The sequence below is a fragment of the Bombyx mandarina genome, chromosome A1 (genome assembly GCF_030267445.1).
Source record: "Bombyx mandarina strain Sakado chromosome A1, ASM3026744v2".
Classification (NCBI taxonomy): Eukaryota; Metazoa; Arthropoda; class Insecta; order Lepidoptera; family Bombycidae; genus Bombyx; species Bombyx mandarina.
Window position 1 is genome coordinate 22334787 of NC_143234.1, and position 19866 is coordinate 22354652.

The following is a 19866-nucleotide window of genomic DNA, read 5'->3' on the forward strand; positions in this document are numbered from 1 at the left end:
TTGCTAACACTAGCCCTAGCAAAAGCAGTGCTTCGTAGAATCTGGCACCGGATCGGAATCGCGACCCACTGAGAAGATCCGGCGAGAAACTCAGTAGGATGTATGGTCTGGGGGTTTAGTTGCACGTCGAACTCCTGATGATCCTGATGCCCGTGCTTGGAATGCCAAAAAGCATTTAGCGCTTAGTAAGGGAGCTTTTACTGGATTATCTAAACCTAATATCACAATCACACTTTTCGTTTATAACTTCAGACTGCTGATATAACAATGCTGTTACGATTAAACTACCAGTTAAATATAATAACGATCCTTGCCTTGCCATTGCCATGTTCATAGGTGACCTTGACCTGTTTTCAACACGGCCGTTTACTCATTAATGACGATAATGAAATAATAAACAACGGTTTTAAGTCAAACACCAAAACTAGTTTACAAAACATTTCCACGGAATAAAAATTTATTGCATCACCGAACCTCGGACACGTTTTAGTTTAGAAACAAAAGGTAATATAGTCTGTATAGCGAAATTCATAGAAAATAAAACTTTATGACTTTAGTTTAGGTTGTATTGGAGCGTGGGCGTTAGAGCCTTACGAATCGGCATTCCTGTTCGGTTCTGACTCATGGATGAAACGAAAATAGCTCGGCTTCTCTTTGCAAGAAAGATATCGGGTACAGTGATAATCGTGGGATTACAAGTCGCGCGATTAATACGCATTTTTTCTGAAGGTCTTCAGGCAGCTTTATAATAGTTCACGGCATGTCATGACAAATGAAGAAATAATATTCTTAATGATATTATCTTTAAATTAATATGTGAAGCAGAAACTTAGTACCACTTTTTACGAAAATTGCGCGGACGGAGGAGTTTAAAGTTTCTCACACTTATAGAGAACATAGAGAAGGAGTGCAAATTTTTGTTATTGTTGAAAGTCTGTGGTCAGATTGAAAATAGATTAATATTTTTTAACTTAAGGTTCAACGTTATTTGCCTAGTGTAGTCTTGGCAAATCTGTAATTATATAAGTACATATAATATATAGTCTTTGACAATAGAACCATAATAATGTCCAAACTTATAATTTCAATTAATTATTGTTGTTAATTCAACCATAGAGTGATCACTAGTTACTATAAATAACTAAGCCCAACATCTTAATTATTTGAATTTCATTTTATCTGCTCCACGTATTTCTGTGATGGGAGGTGGCCATTGTGCCCCATCGAAGCTGGGATCACTAGGCAGATGCGCAAATAGACATTGGACATAAACCAAAATAGGTACAAAAAAAAGCCCTAAACACGTCATTACGGATCCTCCCGATCCATTAACTGTGCTTTTAGGTACCTCAAGCACCGATCACCGTCCTCGCCGAACCTATAGCTTGCGACGAAGGGCTCGACGAGTAAATTAACCTATAGACACAGCCCACTGAGTTTCTCGCCGGATCTTCTCAGTGGGTCGCGTTTGCGATCCAGAGGTAGATTCTGCGAAGCACTGTTCTTGCTAGCTTGTGAACTCACCTACACGTCAAGGAGAAGCTGAAATAGCCTCTTAAGGCTATCAGCATAGGTAGGAAAAATTGCGGAAAAATGGCACAGTAACGTAATAAGTTACCATGCACAAGCGCTTTCATAGTTTTTAGGGAGGTTTAACCATCGCGTCACGGAACTTTTAAACTTTATTTACGTTTAAAATTCAGAATAATAAAAGTCAATCACAAACAAAATTAGTCAATATCGCTGTTCGTTAAGCTTTAAGTTTTGAATTTACGGGCAGAAATCCTTTGATTATAATTTGATGAAATCAACAAAATCTGTCGACAAACTAATTGAACTATTCAGAGCAGTTATTTAAAGAACATTAACCGTTTAATTTCGGGTTTATTTTTTTTATTTTTTTATTTCTGACGCTTCGAATACTTAAAGACTTTTGTCGTCACAGTAGATACTGCCCACTGATCAATGATAATTATTAAAATACGTGTTTATTTTGTCCACCAATAGATGATCGGGTAAGCATTGTGTGATGAACAGTTTTGTTTGCTCTTTGTCTGGGTGTTATCTATATATGTATTTATTTAAAAAAATAGTATATAAGTTTTTTTATTGTCCTTGTAGGCAGACGAGCATACGGCCCACCCGATGGTGAATGGTTACCGTCGCCCATGGACTTAATTAATGCCAGGGGTAGATCGAAGCCGCTGCCTACCGTTAAGTACTCTCCACAAGCCTCGTTTGAAGAAGGACATGTCATAGAGCTCTGGAAACACCGTAGAGGTGAGCTCATTCTAAAGCCGGATGGTACGTGGCAAAAAGATCTCTGGAAACGCACTGTGGATGAACGTAGTGGCTCCAGGTAGCTTTGATGAACTCTACTCCGGTGGCAAGCGGTGTGATGGTAAAAACGAGATGATGAGATCATCTCAAGCAATTCACAAGAACACTGTCTGATCTAATATATGTCAGTCCATGGTACCCATAAAAATTAAGGCCGGATAACCGTGCGCGATTTGTTCTTAATTATTTATGTATTTACATATTTTTATTAATATAAATTACAAATGAAATCTATTTTATGTTAGATTCAAATACAATCATAATTACGATATTTAATAAGGCTGAAAATTATTAAGCCACGTTTCGTTGTGACTTTGGTTTTGTGATTTTAATAGATTCCTCTGGTATTTACTGTAAATTTTTAGTTTTTTTTATTATTATTGCTTAGATGGATGGACGAGCTCACAGACCACCTGGTGTTAAATGGTTACTGGAGCCCATAGACATCTACAACGTAAGTGCGCCACCCACCTCGAGATATAAGTTCTAAGATCTCAGTATAGTTAAAACGGCTACCCCACCCTTCGAACCGAAACGCATTACTGCTTCACGGCGGAAATAGGCGGGGTGGTGGTACCTACCCGTGCGGACTCCCAAGAGGTCCTACCACCAGTGATTAACATGATCGTATTTACAACTTTAGTTCTAGTTACACAGTTACACAGACCGATACGTGCACAATATGACGCATGTTCACGAGTATATAGTAAGCATAATGTTAACAATGTATTTACATTGTCAATGACAGTGGGCGACGGTTATGTTTAGGACACCTGCTAGGCGGCTCATCGATTCTAAGTACTCCCGCTCCCGCCCGCACCGCTAAGCCACGAGGTCATCCAAGTCGCCTAATAATATCAATATAAGCTTCTAGTAATAGGGTAACTAGAACATAATAACCAAAGTTCCAATAAGATAATAACCGGGAACAAAACACGCATGGTAATCCGGTCCAAATCTATCCTAGATCCCAGTGTTTTAAGCATAACTGTTAAACATACTTATATATGTTTCAATAGAGATAATACACACCCAGACCAAGAGCAAACAAACCTGTTCAACACACAATGTTTGCCTGTGGGAATCGAACCCAAGACCCTCGTCTCCACAGTACTGGACCACCGAGTTAGTCAAACTAAGCATTTTTTATTGCTTAGATGGGTGGACGAGCACACAGCCCGCCTGGTGTTAAGTGGTTACCGGAGCCTATAGACATTTAAAACGTAAATTCCGCCACCCATCTTGATATATGAGTTCTAAGGTCTCAGTATAATGGCTGCCTCACCCTTCAAACTGAAGCGCTTCACGGCAAAAATAAGCCTATTAATATTGACATAAATGGTTTTGAACTTAAGTTACGATGTCTGAAAACTTTGATACCCTTTTTTTCGAGCCGGGGGCCGAACCTCCTTCGAGGTCCCCGCGCCTAAGGGGCGCACGAGATATGTGGGACTCAACGATCTGCAGTTGTCGAGAGCAGACCGCGGGCCCAGGGAATTTTAGGGCCCACCCACTAAACGACTCCCCTGCACTCTTACACCCGACGTCCGATCTCCGTCCGGGGTCAGAGCCCGGTCAGAGTAGGGGGGTTCCCGCGGTCAACACTACAACCAGACACGCGGCGCCACCCCGAGGACGCCCGACCGACGGGTCTTCGAGGCCATAGTCGACGACCAACGACGTCGGTCTCCGCGGTACGGCAGCCCTACTAGGCCGGCCGGGCGATGCCGCTGATGTTCCGGGATACCCCGCTGGGCCAGAACCAGCCTGCCGGGTCGGAACGCGATACACCGCCGACCGGGTAAAACTTTGATACCCACAGCAACATTAAACCTGGTTCATGCAGCATCGTGTACTCTTCGAACCAGGTCAAATTTTGTTTTAAGCATATCAGCGGTATGCAGATCTGTCTACGCTGAGATGGTTCGCGCATGACTATGCCTTACGAGCGTGACTAATGTTCGTGCAAAAAATAACTTTTTTAATTTGCACTTTTATTTATTAATAGCCAATTACTACCGTTACATGAACAGTTTTCGGTTCAATTTCATTTTTTAATACGTGTAGAGTTATTGATATGGAAAATGTTGTAACTTCACTGGTGGGGGGAACCTCTTGTGAGTCCGCGCGGGTAGGTACCACCACCCTGCCTATTTCTGCCGTGAAGCAGTAATGCGTTTCGGTTTGAAGGGTGGGGCAGCCGTCGTAACTATACTTGAGACCTTAGAACTTATATCTCAAGGTGGGTGGCGCATTTACGTTGTAGATGTCTATGGGCTCCAGTAACCACTTAACACAGGTGGGCTGTGAGCTCGTCCGCCCATCTAAGCAATAAAAAAAATGTAACTATACTCGGCATTCCAACTTCACTAGATGGATAGGTGAGCGACCTTGACGTCTCAACTGGATAGTAGAGAGGTCACTACAATACAATGAATTCCCTCGTTGGTTTAGTATTAACTGGCCCAAAATACGCCCGGGATTTAGATTTATATCCAAAAAACTATGCAATATTAATCGGAATTCAAGCATAATACCTCAAGGTTTAGAATGTTTTTTTATTAAATTTCCTCTTCACATTACATCTAGCTAATACAAAAAAAAACAATTTGATTGAAAAGTAGTGAAGAAGATTGTAAACTGCTCTTTTGAATTCGCCTATTTATGTATAGATTTAGCTTAAGACTTCATGTCTCAAAGGAACATCTTAAAAACAGATGAGTCGCGATAGAGCGTAGTCAAGACCTAGGTCGCGAAGTTTTTATTACGCCTGTATTATTTACTGGATTATTTATTAGATTGTTTTATCATATAATTTAAGCCGCGAGGAATGGACACTTGTGTCAATCCGGCGGGCGACATAGATCCGCGTATGCTGACAACAAGAATTAAATATCCAATATTTAATATAAAATTAGCTGGTATGGTGATGAATCTTCATTAAGTAAATCGTTCGTGAACAAGATGGTTGTCACGTATATAAATATGATATACCCGATGTTTTATTATTGTTTTCACGGACGTCTTCGTTTGGACTACGAATAAACTAAATTTTGCTTAAAAGTTACGGAAGCTTTAAGAGCATTGTGTATTTTTACACAGAAAAAGCAACGATGACAAAAAAACAATCAAACTTTATTTGTACAACGAAAAATAACCAACCTAATTTAGTATGAAGATATTTTTCATACATCTCTAAAGAAAATTGAAACTGAAAAATATTATCTCACCAAAAGCACTTTTGTCGCGAGTACCCAAGCGAAATTCCACACATTTCGTATTGCACTTGTCAATGTACTACCCATATCGCACTTCATTATTATAAATCGAAACAACAACAAAAACAATAAACACAAATAATATCACTGGGTTACGTATCAAAAAAAATTATCAACAATTTTATTTATCACCAACGCATAATTCTAATTTTCACTTTTATTAAAATTTCTCGTTTGGCGCCTTTAAAGCGTTCTAAATTTAAATTGTATTTTTTTTTAAATGAACCAAACCACACGACACAGAGTGCCCGAAAACAGTGTGTAGGTGTAGGTTTAATTATTATTGTATACTTTACACGGAGAATTTTTTGAAAGTAGACTCAACCAGCGAAACGGCGAAGCATTGAAATTACTGTATCGTCATTGTAAAGCTACGTGTTCACGTGTCCGGGTTTAAGACGCGATAAAGTTGTTTTTTTTTTGTTGCCATATTAACAAACTGTTACATACAATTTTCAAATTATTCAATGTTTATCGTAACTCGATGAACTGTATTAGGAATAAAAAGGATATCATAAATCGCTCAGTCATAACAAGTGCAAATTAAACTTCACATTCAAGGAAAATATCGAACGCCCGGAGACAAATAATTCAAAATTTAAAAGAGGTTTGGTATCTCACCTAAATAATTAAGAATAAGACTTTTTAAAATGATGTCCAGCCTCCTGTGGAGGAGGAAAGAACTGGAAGTCGAAGAAAACGAAACAGATGAAGCATCATCACTGATGCTTTTAATGATCAGCAAGCTAACAACTATCGGCCCAAAGAAGCGTTATGGTTTTTTTTTTTTTATTGCTTAGCTGTGTGGACGAGCCCACCTGATGTTAAGTGGTTACTGGAGCCCATAGACATCTACAACGTAAATGCGCCACACACCTTGAGATATAGTTCTAAGGTCTCAGTATAGTCACAACGGCTGCCCCACCCTTCAAACCGAAACGCATTACTGCTTCACGGCAGAAATAGGCGGGGCGGTGGTACCTACCCGTGCGGACTCACAAGAGGTCCTACCACCAGTAATTACGCAAATTATAATTTTGCGGGTTTCATTTTTATTACACGATGTTATTCCTTCACCGTGGAAGTCAATCGTGAACATTTGTTGAGTACGTATTTCATTAGAAAAATTGGTACCCGCCTGCGGGATTCGAACACCGGTGCATCGCTTCAACACGAATGCACCGGACGTCTAATCCGTTAGGCCACGACGACCACAATGGTGAATTAAAGTTGACAAAACAATGACTTGCAATAACGGATTAGACAAGTAAAAATAAAAACGTATTTTCACGAACCGGTCTGAATTACGACAGTAATTGACACTCGGGACTTGTAATTACGGAGTTATGGCTGACATTTATACGCAATATTCTTTTTTCATGGAACGTTTTGGGTAGTGTTTTTTATCTTATTCGCTGGTAGCCTAAGAGGCTATTCAAGCTAAGCCCGGACAGGTAGGTGAGCTCACGGGTTAATTCTGAGAGGATTTGCGAACGCTAGCCCTAGAAAGAGCAGAGCTTCGCAGAATCTACCACCAGATCGAAATCGCGACCTACTGAGAAGATCCGACGAGAAACTCATTGGGTAGTGTGTTAAGATGTCGCTTGTATCATCATCGGGTGAGATACTTATCAAGACAATACGCAGGAAGGAGGAAAACAAAAAGACATTGAGCTATAAGACGACCTATTTAGAATCATCTAGAAGATTAGCAAGAGCTCATATGGTGCGTATCATAAGTTCGTGACAATTCGGGAAGTGACTAAAAAGTTTTTTTAATTGTGATTGAGCTCTGTCGTGTACGGTTATTCTCATCACATGGCTGGTCTCATTTAGCATTTTAACATTTAGGTAACGAGCTGTAATTTATCTTATAGTCTAGATAAACTCTTTCAATTCATTTATAAATTACGTAATAACCTTCCCTTGGTTAAAATAAAAATTAAATGTTAAATAGTTGTTATAAATTTATTAATTTATACTAAACCACTTATAGAAACCATTAGTCAATACCATTCGCTAGATACACTATGAACTTTTTTCTGATCCGTTATATCATTATTACCTATAATTGAAGTAACATCTGTCATGTATGTACTTATTGTCAATTTGCATAGACCTATATAGTATCAATTTGTCAATGTTTTATGATCAATTTGTTGGTGTAACTAAATAAATAAATAAATATTGTTTTTTAATATTCCGTCTTTTTTATTGACCTTGTTGGCAGACGAGCATACGGTCCACCTGATGGTGAGTGGTTACCGTCGCTCATGGACGTCAGCAATAGGCCACTCCCAACCGTTACATTCATTTCATCCATTAAAATGGCGATTAAAAATAAAGTGAGTTTCGCTAATGAGCACTCGCCCTAAGAGCGAGTTACTTTCTCGACATATCGTTAAGACAGACAGCCTAAACTTTTGGCGCGTTGTAAACAGCTGCGCGGGTCTCTTGTTCTAATTAGTTGTAAGATTAAATAACCAACACGTTGATGTATTTAGTTGACTTGGATAACAAAGAAGAAATGGAAACGGACAAATAATTTAAGGTATAACATAAATCTGAGCGTGTTACAGTGAATGAATATATTTTAGTAGATGCCTTAATTCTGATTCTCACTTTGACGTGTAAGATATAAGTCTTAATTGTAACGTAATTAATTTCCCTCAAAACGGAGCGGATGATCGCTTACGCCAGACATACGTATGATAGTTGAAACTTTAAAAGTACTATTTTCTATGAAGCAAGTTGTCATAGTATCGAGATAATAAGGGAAGAGGTATCGGGACGAATACAGAAGCTACAACTCGTGAAGAAGTTTTTGTTTGCATACCTATCTGCCGATAAGAAAGAAGGTGGCGAAACATCATCCAGAGAAAAATAATGGGAGGAGATGGTCATGACCCTCAGACATGAGGAATGTGAATCAAGGAGGAGGAGGGTCTGCCGGTAGCCTCGAGGAGGTATTCTGGCTTCACTCTGACTACTGGGCGAAATCACGGGGCTCAGCTCAAGAGCTTGTCAATATATGCCTCAGCAAGAGCAGTGCTTTGCTGTATCTCCTAACAGGTCGGAATCGCGTTTCATTAGGAATATAAAGCCCGCAAAAAATATAATATGCGTAATTACTGGAGGTAGGACGTCTTGTGATACCACCACACCCCATGATACCCACACGGATAGGCGCTACCACCCAGCCTATTTCTGCCGTGAAGCAGTAATGCGTTTCAGTTTGAAGGGTGAGGTAGCCGTGGTAACTATACTGAGACCTTAGCTCTTAACTAGGTAGTGGCATTTACGTTGTAAATGTCTATGGGCTCCGGTAACCATTTAACATCAGGTGGGCCGTAAATTCGTCCACTCACCTACCAAATAAATAAATAAATAAATATAATTTAACTAACTTCGATACACAGATCGCTAAAAGTTCAAAGAAAGATTCGCGAGATCGTCTTAAGCTCTCTAAGGAATAGATAGAGAAACTGCAAAACATTATTGATAAAAATATAAAGTATATACTTACGTAAGTAGTCTAGACAAATCTCAAGATAGATCGCCTCGTATACAATAATGTCAGGGCCATTAACATTTACTCAAATCTTTTTTATTTTATAAAATCAAAAAGAATTTAATTAGATATTGGCTTTTAGGATCGTGTAAGTCAAGGCTGTAAAATTTAGAAATTAGTTAGCTCTCAGCCCGCTACTTTTTCCGCGTGGATGTCATTTATATCGCATTAACCGAGAGCAGAGGTTAGCTGAGGGTAGTCTTATATTCTTTCCCAAGAATCAAATTCTATTTACATACCAAATTTCATTAAAATCGATTAAATAATGATGGTTCCCAAACTTTACAGACAGAGTTATGTTCGTATTAGTAAACTGATTAGCTATGTCACTCTTAACATGTAACGTATAAAAAAAAGTTCTTTGCAGCATTCGGATTTAATGTATTAAGGCCTATATTGTACTCCGAATTAATCCCTCTATATCTGTGAAAATCCCTTCATTGATTTCTGACAGTACGAACAAATAGTTTCTACTTATACTCTATTGCACTTTTTAAAGGGGGTAATCCTAGTAATAGTTGTAGGTCACGTGGAAGGAAAGAGAAGTCGAGGAAGATTGCCAACCAGGTGGACGGACATTGTCAAGGAGGCCACAAACACCAGCGTCCCGGGCGCCATTAAGCAGGCCGAATGTAGGCAATATTGGAGGAAGCTGGTGCAAAAACTGGACCAAGGTGGTCACGACCCTCAGTAATGAGGAAACGACAAAGAAGAAGAAGAATCCTTTAAATTTTCTTACTTCGCTTCGATGTAGACACTATTGTACTGTTCTCTTATATCTATTGATTATTAATGGAACTACTACCTATGTCTACCCTTGTGGCCGTGACTGCAGATTTCGGGGGCCGTTTGAAATCTAATGTTCCATGAACTCATCTGTCCAAATTATCATCATCATTCTCCGGCCCTTCTCCCCAGTCACCTGGGGTCAGCGCAACATGCTTTCTCCTTTCATACTCTTCTATCGTATACCATTTCTTCGCTCACTCCTCTCTTAAACATATCGTCTTTCACGCAATCCATGCATTTCTTCTTAGGTCTACCTCTTCCTCTACATCCTTTCACATTCATAGCTAACACTCTCTTACCAACCTCATTGTTATTTCGTCTCATCACATGTCCATACCATCCCAAGCGCGTGCTTCTCAGCTTCTCTATCACAGGTGCCACTTTCAGGCTTCTTTTAACTGTCTACTAAGCTCTGTCTAAATTATATTGTACTGAAAAATTGTTTTACTCATACGTACCGTGAACAGTTGAATTCAAATTTACTAGTTATTTATTAGCCATTCATTTACCTCGTAGTGAAAAACAATTTGCTTTGTGGTTTCAGTTCAAAACAAATAACACATCATATGCCTAAAATAATTCACTAACGGATTAAGTAGAACGCGTTATTTGAGTCATCGAATTTGTTCGGATGATAGATTCAGTACCGTCGATATTTATTATGGATTTTCTAACGACACGAACAAAGATATACTACAAAACGTATGTTTGGAACCGCAGTAAAAAGTTTACTTGCAAAGCAACAGCTGTCATTTATATTTTTATAATTTTTAAATTTTGTTTCTAAAGTCATTAAGAATAAACTGTCAGCCATGAAAGTTGCATCATAATTTTATTTTATTTTATTGTAAAAATCTTCCTCCTCACAAGTCCAAAGAAAGTATAATTATCTAAATAAGAAACCGTCCGCTACAACGTATATAATTATTTTGTAAGTCAAAACCATATTTGAGAGCTGAAAGGCTATGAAGATTTGAGCCACATTTTTGCAATTTTAGATCCTTTAAGAGTTTAAAATTTAGAAAAAAATATCATAGCAAAAAAGCTTCTTCAGCTATTTGAATGGAGTAAACTTAATTGAAGTTCAATTAAAAACGTCGAACTATTGATGCTATTACCAAATATAACGGAACTTTAATTACAAAGATAAATGTCGCGTATTAAGCGAAATATCTTACTTATAAACGGCCGTCTGGTGTAGTGGTAAGTGACATGGTCACTACACAAGGGGGTCGCGGGTTCGAATCCCGCCAAGGGAAGATATTTGTATGATAAATATAAATGTCTTTCCATGGTTATGGGTGTATATTAAATATATGTATGTGTATAATAAAAATATTATATTTATTTCCGTTATCTGGTACCTGTAACACAAGTTCTTTACGAACTTAGCACGGGACCAGTTAACGTGGCGTGATTGTTAGTAAATATTTATATTTATTTATATTTACATATAGGCCTTCACCAGTCGGTATTATGGCAACACGTATTTATTTATATATACAGAACGGTCGCAATTTATTCAGGCAAACCTATGTGTCCGTGTATAACAGATATATTAAAGAAAGATTATTATCACTACATCCAATTTGATAAGTAGATGCTGTCTGGAAGTTGGCAATATTGGTGCAGTGGAATTTAAATCATATTAGGGGTGGTACTCCATACATGGGTATCCAATGCTTGAAAATGGAGAAAGGATTAATGATTTGCAAATGATAATCAATGCTTCTACGACTAGTGCTGAAATTAAAAAAATACTATGCTGGTGTTTAGTTTTAGTGATATAATTCAGTGATATAAGTGAATACAATTTCGAATAAGATAATAATATGGGGTGCATACAGTTATTAGTTTATTTTTATTTATTGACTATATTACTTTGACTATAAAGATCAATATTCCCTGGACGTAAAAAATCATTGTGTGCTACACAACATTTGATTGGTTCTTAACTTGAATCAAATAAATAAAAATAATATTTTTTTCTGTCTAGAAATTCACTCTAAAATCTACTAATAAAACTAAATAAATACTTGATGTTGGATTTAAAAAAAATCCTTAGTTTGAATCCCGATTCATTGCCAAGCAAGAAATCCAGTTATCGATCAGATGTTTTATGAGTCACTCAAACTTGTTTCCACACTACAGATATACGATAAACGCACTAAATTCGAAAGAGATTCTACTAAGAACCTTGACCGCTGTAACAACACACACACGAACAACACAAGACTCTATTAATTAAGCACAAAGAGACACCACTGTTTGCTAATAAGGCGGGATGCGAACTGGCGTGTGTGAATCATCTTTAGGAAGAATAAATACAAAAAAAAATGCGAGTCGAGAGCAAAGTTAGCGCGTCGGGTTTTTTATTTAAAAACGTTAGTGGGCACGAGAGCAGAACCGACCACGATGCCTGCGCCGTGTAACTGTATGCCCGACGATACATGCATACAGTTTACCGTGTGTTATATTCTGCATCCAAACGCTGACAGATGAGATAACATTATCGAGAGCTTTGGCACTTAGGAAAGATTTTTTTTTTATTGCTTAGATGGGTCGACGAGCACACAGCCCACCTGGTGTTAAGTGGTTATTGGAGCCCATAGATATCTACAACGTAAATGCGCCACCCACCTTGAGATATAAGTTCTAAGGTCTCAGTATAGTTACAACGGCTGCCCCACCCTTCAAACCGAAACGCATTACTGCTTCACGGCAGAAATAGGCAGGGCGGTGGTACCCACCCGCGCGGACTCACAACAGGTCCTACCACCAGGAATTACGCAAATTATAATTTTGCGTGTTTGTTTTTTATTACACAATGTTATTCCATCACCGTGGGAGTCAATCGTGAACAATTGTTGAGTACGTATTTCATTAGAAAAATTTGTACCCGCCTGAGATTCGAGCATCGGTGCATCGCCTCAACACGTATGCACCGGACGTCTTGATCCTTTAGGCCACGATCACATTAGATGTTTAATTTGACGCTGATATCGTTAAAGGACATTTTTAATTACAGTTGAACAGATATTTGTTCTATTCATCTCGTATGATTGAACGCGAAATCGGATGTTTATCTTAATGGTGATAAAAATGAAGGGGACGAAAGCGGGAAGTTGCCAAGATAAATATTACTAAGGGGCGGCGTCGGAGAGACGGCTGACGATAAACCTAAGTCGTAACAACCGGTCATATTGCGCGAAGATCGTATTAGTAATATGTGGAGAAAATATTCTGAATTTTTTTTATTGCTTTAATTCATTCGCAATTACATCGTACATCGGTAGCACGTCTTTCAAACAGGCGTGTATAACTTCTGCGTCATAGCTTGTCGAGGGGTTAAGTCAGAGTCATGTCTATTTATGGTTGTGTCTTGGGTTACAAAAAACCTATGATGTTTTAATTATGGTCATCCGTGATCAACGAAAGCTGCTAGTTATTCAAAACATCAGAAATTATAACACGAATGCTAAATGTTAAATTAAGCCATAAAAAAGTTTATTTTCCCCCTAACTATTCGCTAATAGCCTAAGAAGTAAGAGGTTATTCCAGATACGCCCGGACGCGTAGGTGAGCTCTCATGGGCTCGGCCTGAGAGAAATTGCTAGCACTAGCCCCAACAAGAGCAGTGCTTCGCAGAATCTACCACCGGATCGGAATTGCGACCCACTGAGAAAATCCGGCGAGAACCTCAGTGGGCTGTTTCTCTGGTTTAGGATAGATTCAATTGCGCCTACAGCTTGCAAAAACTAAAGAATAGTATGGTATTTTCCCAGACGAAACGCGTTTAAAGGAACACACTCCCGTTATCCGAGGTGTTTATTCTCTATTAAATAGCCCGAGATCTGCTTGGCTAAATAGAAAAGATTACACACGTGTAGGCACATAAAATAACTAACAATAAAACTGTTTCAGAAACAGCTGATATTCCTCCGTATCGAAACATAATTAATTATGCTTACTCGTAAGTGAGTCAGTTCTGAATCATAAACGTATCTCTTACGGCAATAAGCGTGCCTGTTTCATATCAAAAGGAGATTTGAATCAATTAAATTTGACGTGCGCCCCGCGTTTGTAATATCACTATAATATAATTTGTTACTTAACGATCGAAGCGCTTCTGTTTTCGTGATTTTAAAATCGGAGAAGGTTTTCTTATGTTTTTGGGGTATTGTCGTCTGAAAGAAAGCCGTCGTGGCTTACGTCAGAATGTTCGTGCTAGTTTTATTTACTAATTACGCGATCTTATAACCGGCATTATTGACGATTGATAACAAGCAAACAACCCGTCCAAAATCCCTCAGTGCCTTAAGACAAAAGTGTACCAATGTGCGTTACCAGTGATAGATTACGGTTCCTAGAAGTGGTGCTTCACAGGGGATCTTTTTAGGAAGCTCAGTGTCACGCAGCGAGCTATGGAGATGGCTATGCTTTACGAGACTGAATCAGAAATGAGGAGATCCGCAGAACAACCAAAGTTGCCGACACAGCCCGTAGGATTAGCAAGCTGAAGTGGCAGTGGGTAGGTCACATAGCGCGAAAATCGAACGGCCGATGGAGCAGAAGGATCCTCGAGTGGAGACCACGTACTGGCAAGCGCAGTGTGGGACAACCACCTATCAGAGGGGCCCACCACCTGTTGAACATCGCTGGGTCACGTTGGGTGTAGGTGGCAACGGACCAGCCGCACTGGAGATCAGTTGGGGAGGCCTATGTTCAGTAGTGGGCAGGCTGAGATGATGATGATGAAAACAAATGATGGTGGGAATTTGAGAAGCATACTAGGTAAATATGATTAGATCACACTGCTCATCATGCGTTCCGTATTTGCCGCTAATTCGAAGCATCAGGCACATTTGGAATAATAGTCCTTTTAAACCAAACGATTGCTTCTCGTAGGCACATTAACCCACTGAGTTACTCGCCGGATCCTCTCAAATTCTGCAAAGCGCTCGCAACTTTCTCAGGTGGAGCCCGTGAGCTCACATACCGGCCATTGCGTAGCTGGAATAGACCCTTAAGATACCAGCGATTAGGTCGGTAAAAGTATCGACCCATTTACTAATAACAAAGAAAATAACTGATTCTTCGGATTCGAATTAGATATAACCTTGAGATATAAGTTCTAAGATCTCAGTATGGTTACAACGGCTGCCCTTCAGACCGAAACGCATTACTGCTTCACGGCAGAAATAGGCAAGGTTAGTATAGGTAAGAAATAGGCAAGTTCATCTCAATCAATGTAACTCCAGCTGCGAAACAGCTTGCACATTTTAGCGTGACATTTCAAAATATGACGTGGTGTTTTTTAATTCGCTTTCTATTTGTACTTTTTTTTTATTGCTTAGATTGGTGGACGAGCTCACAGCCCACCTGGTGTTAAGTGGTTACTGAAGCCCGTAGACATCTACAAAGTAAATGCGCCACCCACCTTGAGATATAAGTTCTAAGATCTCAGTATAGTTACAACGGCTGCCCTACCCTTCAGACCGAAACGCATTACTGCTTCACAACAGAAATAGGCAGGGCGGTGGTACCTACCCGCGCGGACTGACAAGACGTCCTAACGCCAGTAATTACGCAAATTATAATTTTGCGGGTTTCATTTTTATTACACGATGTTATTCCTTCACCGTGGAAGTCAATCGTGAACAATTGTTAAGTATGTATTTCATTAGAAAATTGGTACCCGCCTGCGGGATTCGAACATCGGTGCATCGCTCAACACGAATGCACCGGACGTCTTATCCTTTAGGCCACGACGACATGTAAAACAAACATCTTTATATTGAAGTGATTATATTATTACTACGGGTGTCGTCTAGGACCCTCTCCGCCTAGTTCACCTCAATCAATAGCTGCGAAACAGCTTGCACATTTTAGCGTGACATTTCAAAATATGACGTGGTGTTTTTTTAATTCGCTTTCTATTAGTACATATACAGACGCGGGTGTATTTATTTTTGCGTGTGTTACTTTTACTTATTAATTACGCAATTGAGAGATGTTGCATTGATTTGTCAACCGCGAAATTAAGTTGACGTTTCACAAATTTGAAGTCGTCCTGGCCTAAAGGATAAGACGCCAGGTGTACTCGTATCGAGCGATCTTTTTTTATGAATGACTGAGGAATAAGATAAGATAAGATAGCCTTTATTAACAATCTAATTTAAGTTACATTTTTATTTATTTTAATAACTAAGACACTAGCGCGATATTTTATTTTATTTTATTTTATTAGGAAGACAAACAGTGAACTTGAAACTACATAAACTCTAAACTTACAACTAAACACCATTTAAATGTCTCCGCATTTAAAAGGTAGGGTAGGGAAAAAAAAGCGTTTCAATTTTACCGCTTTTTTTTCTTTCTTTTTTTTTCCTACCTAAGCTGATAGCCTTGACAGGCTATTTCAGCGGAACCTTAACTAGTAGGTGAGCTCACGGGGCTCAAACCTGACGACGTTGCTAACACGAACCCTAGCAAGAGCCGTGCTTCGCAGAATCTACCACCGGATCGGAAACGCGACCCACTGAGAAGATCCGGCGAGAAACTCAGTGGGCTGTGTCTGAGGGTTATTTTACCGCATCTTCCGTTTCTTCTTTTCACACGCGTAGTTTTTTTTTTACTTTGAGCGTCAACAGATGGCGTGGATAGACGGAAAAGTAAGTCTAAGCACATATACCTAATTTTACAATCGTAAACAATCGTCGTTACTGTCGTCGTCGCGGCCTAAAGGATAAGTAAGACGTCCGGTGCATTCGTGTTGAAGCGATGCACCGGTGTTCGAATCCCGCAGGCGGGTACCAATTTTTCTATTGAAATACGTACTCAACAAATGTTCACGGTTGACTTCCACGGTGAAGGAATAACATCGTGTAATAATAAAAATTAAGCCCGCAAAATTGTAATTTGCGTAATTACTGGTGGTAGGAACTCTTGTGAGTCCGTACGGGTAGGTACCACCTCCCTGCCTATTTCTGCCGTGAAGCAGCGTTTCGGTTTGAAGGGTGGGGCAGCCGTTGTAACTATACTTGAGACCTTAGAACTTATATCTCAAGATCCGTGGCGCATTTACGTTGTAGATGTCTATGGGCTCCAGTAACTTAACACCAGGTGGGCTGTTAGCTCGTCCACCCATCTACCAATAAATAAATAAAAAACAATTCAGTTACTGCTGTACAATAATGAGTATTCAACTCACCCGGTGCGAACTGGCTATATGCGCCAAGCCGTGTGCTGGAGGAGGACGTTCCTCGCTTGACTCGTCCCCGGATCGCTCCCCGGTGAATACCGAGTCGTGAGACACTGAGAGTCCGCTCCCATAGGCGCCCTCTCTGTGACAAAACAAAACAACCTTCAACCTTTCCGTGCATTGTGAGAAAAAAACAAAAACAAGCAGACGACAGTACGGCGCTGGTGGGAACTTGCTGCCGGGCGTCACTCCTGGCAGGATTCAAGTCATCGTATTATGTATACTAGTGGTCCCGCAGAAGTCGAAATTCGACTATAATTAATTGGAATTGTAAGTTTGTACACTATTATGATTGTATTTTATACTTCTAAAATCACAAATTTCGCCCCAAGACTACACTATAAAAAATATTAATAAAGACAATATTTAATCTATTCTCAATTTGACAACAGACGCCAAGAACAAAAGTTTGACAATAAATAAATAGTATGCATGCGTGTGTGCGTCAAATACATGGTATGTAGTGTGTGAAATGTTTTCTTTATTGATTTAATGTATCTTTTATGGATTATTTAAAAAAAATATCAGCATTGTGCACTTCTTCTCTATATTCTCTATAAGTGTGGAAAATTTCATACTCCTCCGTCCGCGCAATTTTCGTAAAAAGGGATACAAAGTTTTTGCTTCACGTATTAATCATTTGCTATCATCACCAGTATTTTTCTCATAAATACTGTCAAAAGCGCGTAGTTTAGTTTTAGTTTTATTTTTATTTTTTATTTACCTATATTTTGACTACTATTAACAAAAATTAATACATAATTTTATCTAATTTAAAAGACAGATATAACAGGTAAAAAATAAAAAATAAATATTGCAAAGATGATTAATAATATTAAAAAAATCACATGTTAAGCCTTTAAAACACTCTCCTGTAAAATTAGTAAGTTTTGAGATTATACAGTTTTAATCCGAGAAGACGATATGTCGCCCTGAGAGAAGCCGAAAACCGAAGGAAATGGAAGCTGACGGTACAAAGAGCCACGAAGGGCTTTCAGGGACACGACCTTCAGCAATGAAGTATGCGACTAAGAAGAAGAATAGGTGTGTTGAGTACGCTGCGAATAGCCCCCCTCTCGATTCCTCCCAGCATCAACTTCACCCCTGTCTTTCATAGCAGGGAGATTCAGCCCAGGCAGTGGTGTTTGGCCCGAGGCCCATTCCGTGCCCCAGTAAGGGTGGACGACGACCCTTCTTGCTTGCGTGTGTCGTCAGGTTTGAGCCCCGTGAGCTCACCTACTAGTTAAGGTTACGCTGAAATAGCCTCTCAAGGCTCTCTGGCTAACTAACGAGGCTAACATCGATACTGAGCAGAGCACAAATACAAAAATAATATGTATTTATATAAATCTCAAACTTAGTCCAGCTCAAATTATAACATAACTAACGTGCTTAGTGCGAGTTTTTTAACGTTCTCGATAGCGTATGCAATTGGAACAGCGCCCCTAGCGGCAAACGTAGGCAAACGTTCCAACTCCATACATATTTGAGTTAACTTTTACGCTATCGAGAACGTTAAAAAACTCGCACTAAGCACACAACGCTAGCCTAGGCAAACAACAAAAGCGAGGAAAGAGATAAACAAAACCTGACAATTAAATTAACTTTGCAGAATTATTTATATATTAATACGTGAAGCAAAAACTTTGTATCCCTTTTTACGAAAATTGCGCGGACGGAGGAGTATGAAATTTTCCACACTTATAGAGAATATAGAGAAGAAGTGCACAATGCTAATATTTTTTTTAAATAATGCATAAAATATACATTAAATCAATAAAGAAAACATTACACACACTACATACCATGTATTTGACGCACACACGCATGCATACTATTTATTGTCAAACTTTTGTTCTTGACGTCTGTGGTCAAATTGAGAATAGATTAAATATTGTTTGTCTTTGTTAATATTTTTTATAGTGTAGCCTTGGCGAAATTTGTGATTATAGTATGTGTACAAAATTACAATTACAATTAATTATAGTCGAATTTCGACTACTGCGGGACCTCTTGTCTCATTAAAATGTTATACATTCTATTATTATGTTTTGTTGTGATAGGTTAATAACTGTATCGCAATATTGTGTTGACACTTTTTGAAATTATTCAGTTATATTGAGCTCGTTTACTAAAAAACGCCTACAGAGCCTTGAAACGGTAATTCGATGGTTACCGAAGTCCATGGACATCAACAATGAAAATGCTAAAAACCAACTCATTTTTTAAAATTGCCAATATTGGTGGACGAGCTCACAGGCTCACCAGGTGTTAAGTGGTCACCGGAGCCCATGGACATCAACCACGTTTATAGCGCTGCACACCTTGAAATATGAGTTCTAAGGTCTCCGTTTTTACAATACAACGATTGCGCTATCCTTGAAACCGAAACGCATTACTGCTTCAGGGCAGAAATAGGCAGGGTGATGGTGATATCCAACCAAGCGAGCTCTCAAGACGTCCTACCATCAGTAATTATGCAAGTTTATAATTTTGCGGGTCTGATTTTTAATACACGCTATTATTCTTTCTCCGTTAAAGTCAATCGTGAATATTTGTTAAGTATGTATTTCATTTGAACACCGGCACTGTCGCATTGCTCAATATGTGTACACAGGATCCCT

General features: G+C 39.1%; 1 protein-coding gene across 4 annotated transcripts in view; it reads right to left on the minus strand.

The window, feature by feature from the left end:
• The window catches only part of LOC114241703 (uncharacterized), a 161770-nt gene that overhangs the window by 50650 nt on the left and 91254 nt on the right, over positions 1–19866 (minus strand). For 2 of the 4 annotated variants that reach the window (XM_028172623.2, XM_028172624.2), the window contains one exon: positions 17192–17324. In XM_028172623.2, the coding sequence (XP_028028424.2) occupies positions 17192–17324 (133 nt within the window). Of the gene's footprint in view, positions 1–12014; positions 12388–17191; positions 17325–19866 lie in introns of those variants that run through there. The other 2 variants (XM_089739417.1, XM_028172625.2) reach the window with 2 other exon arrangements.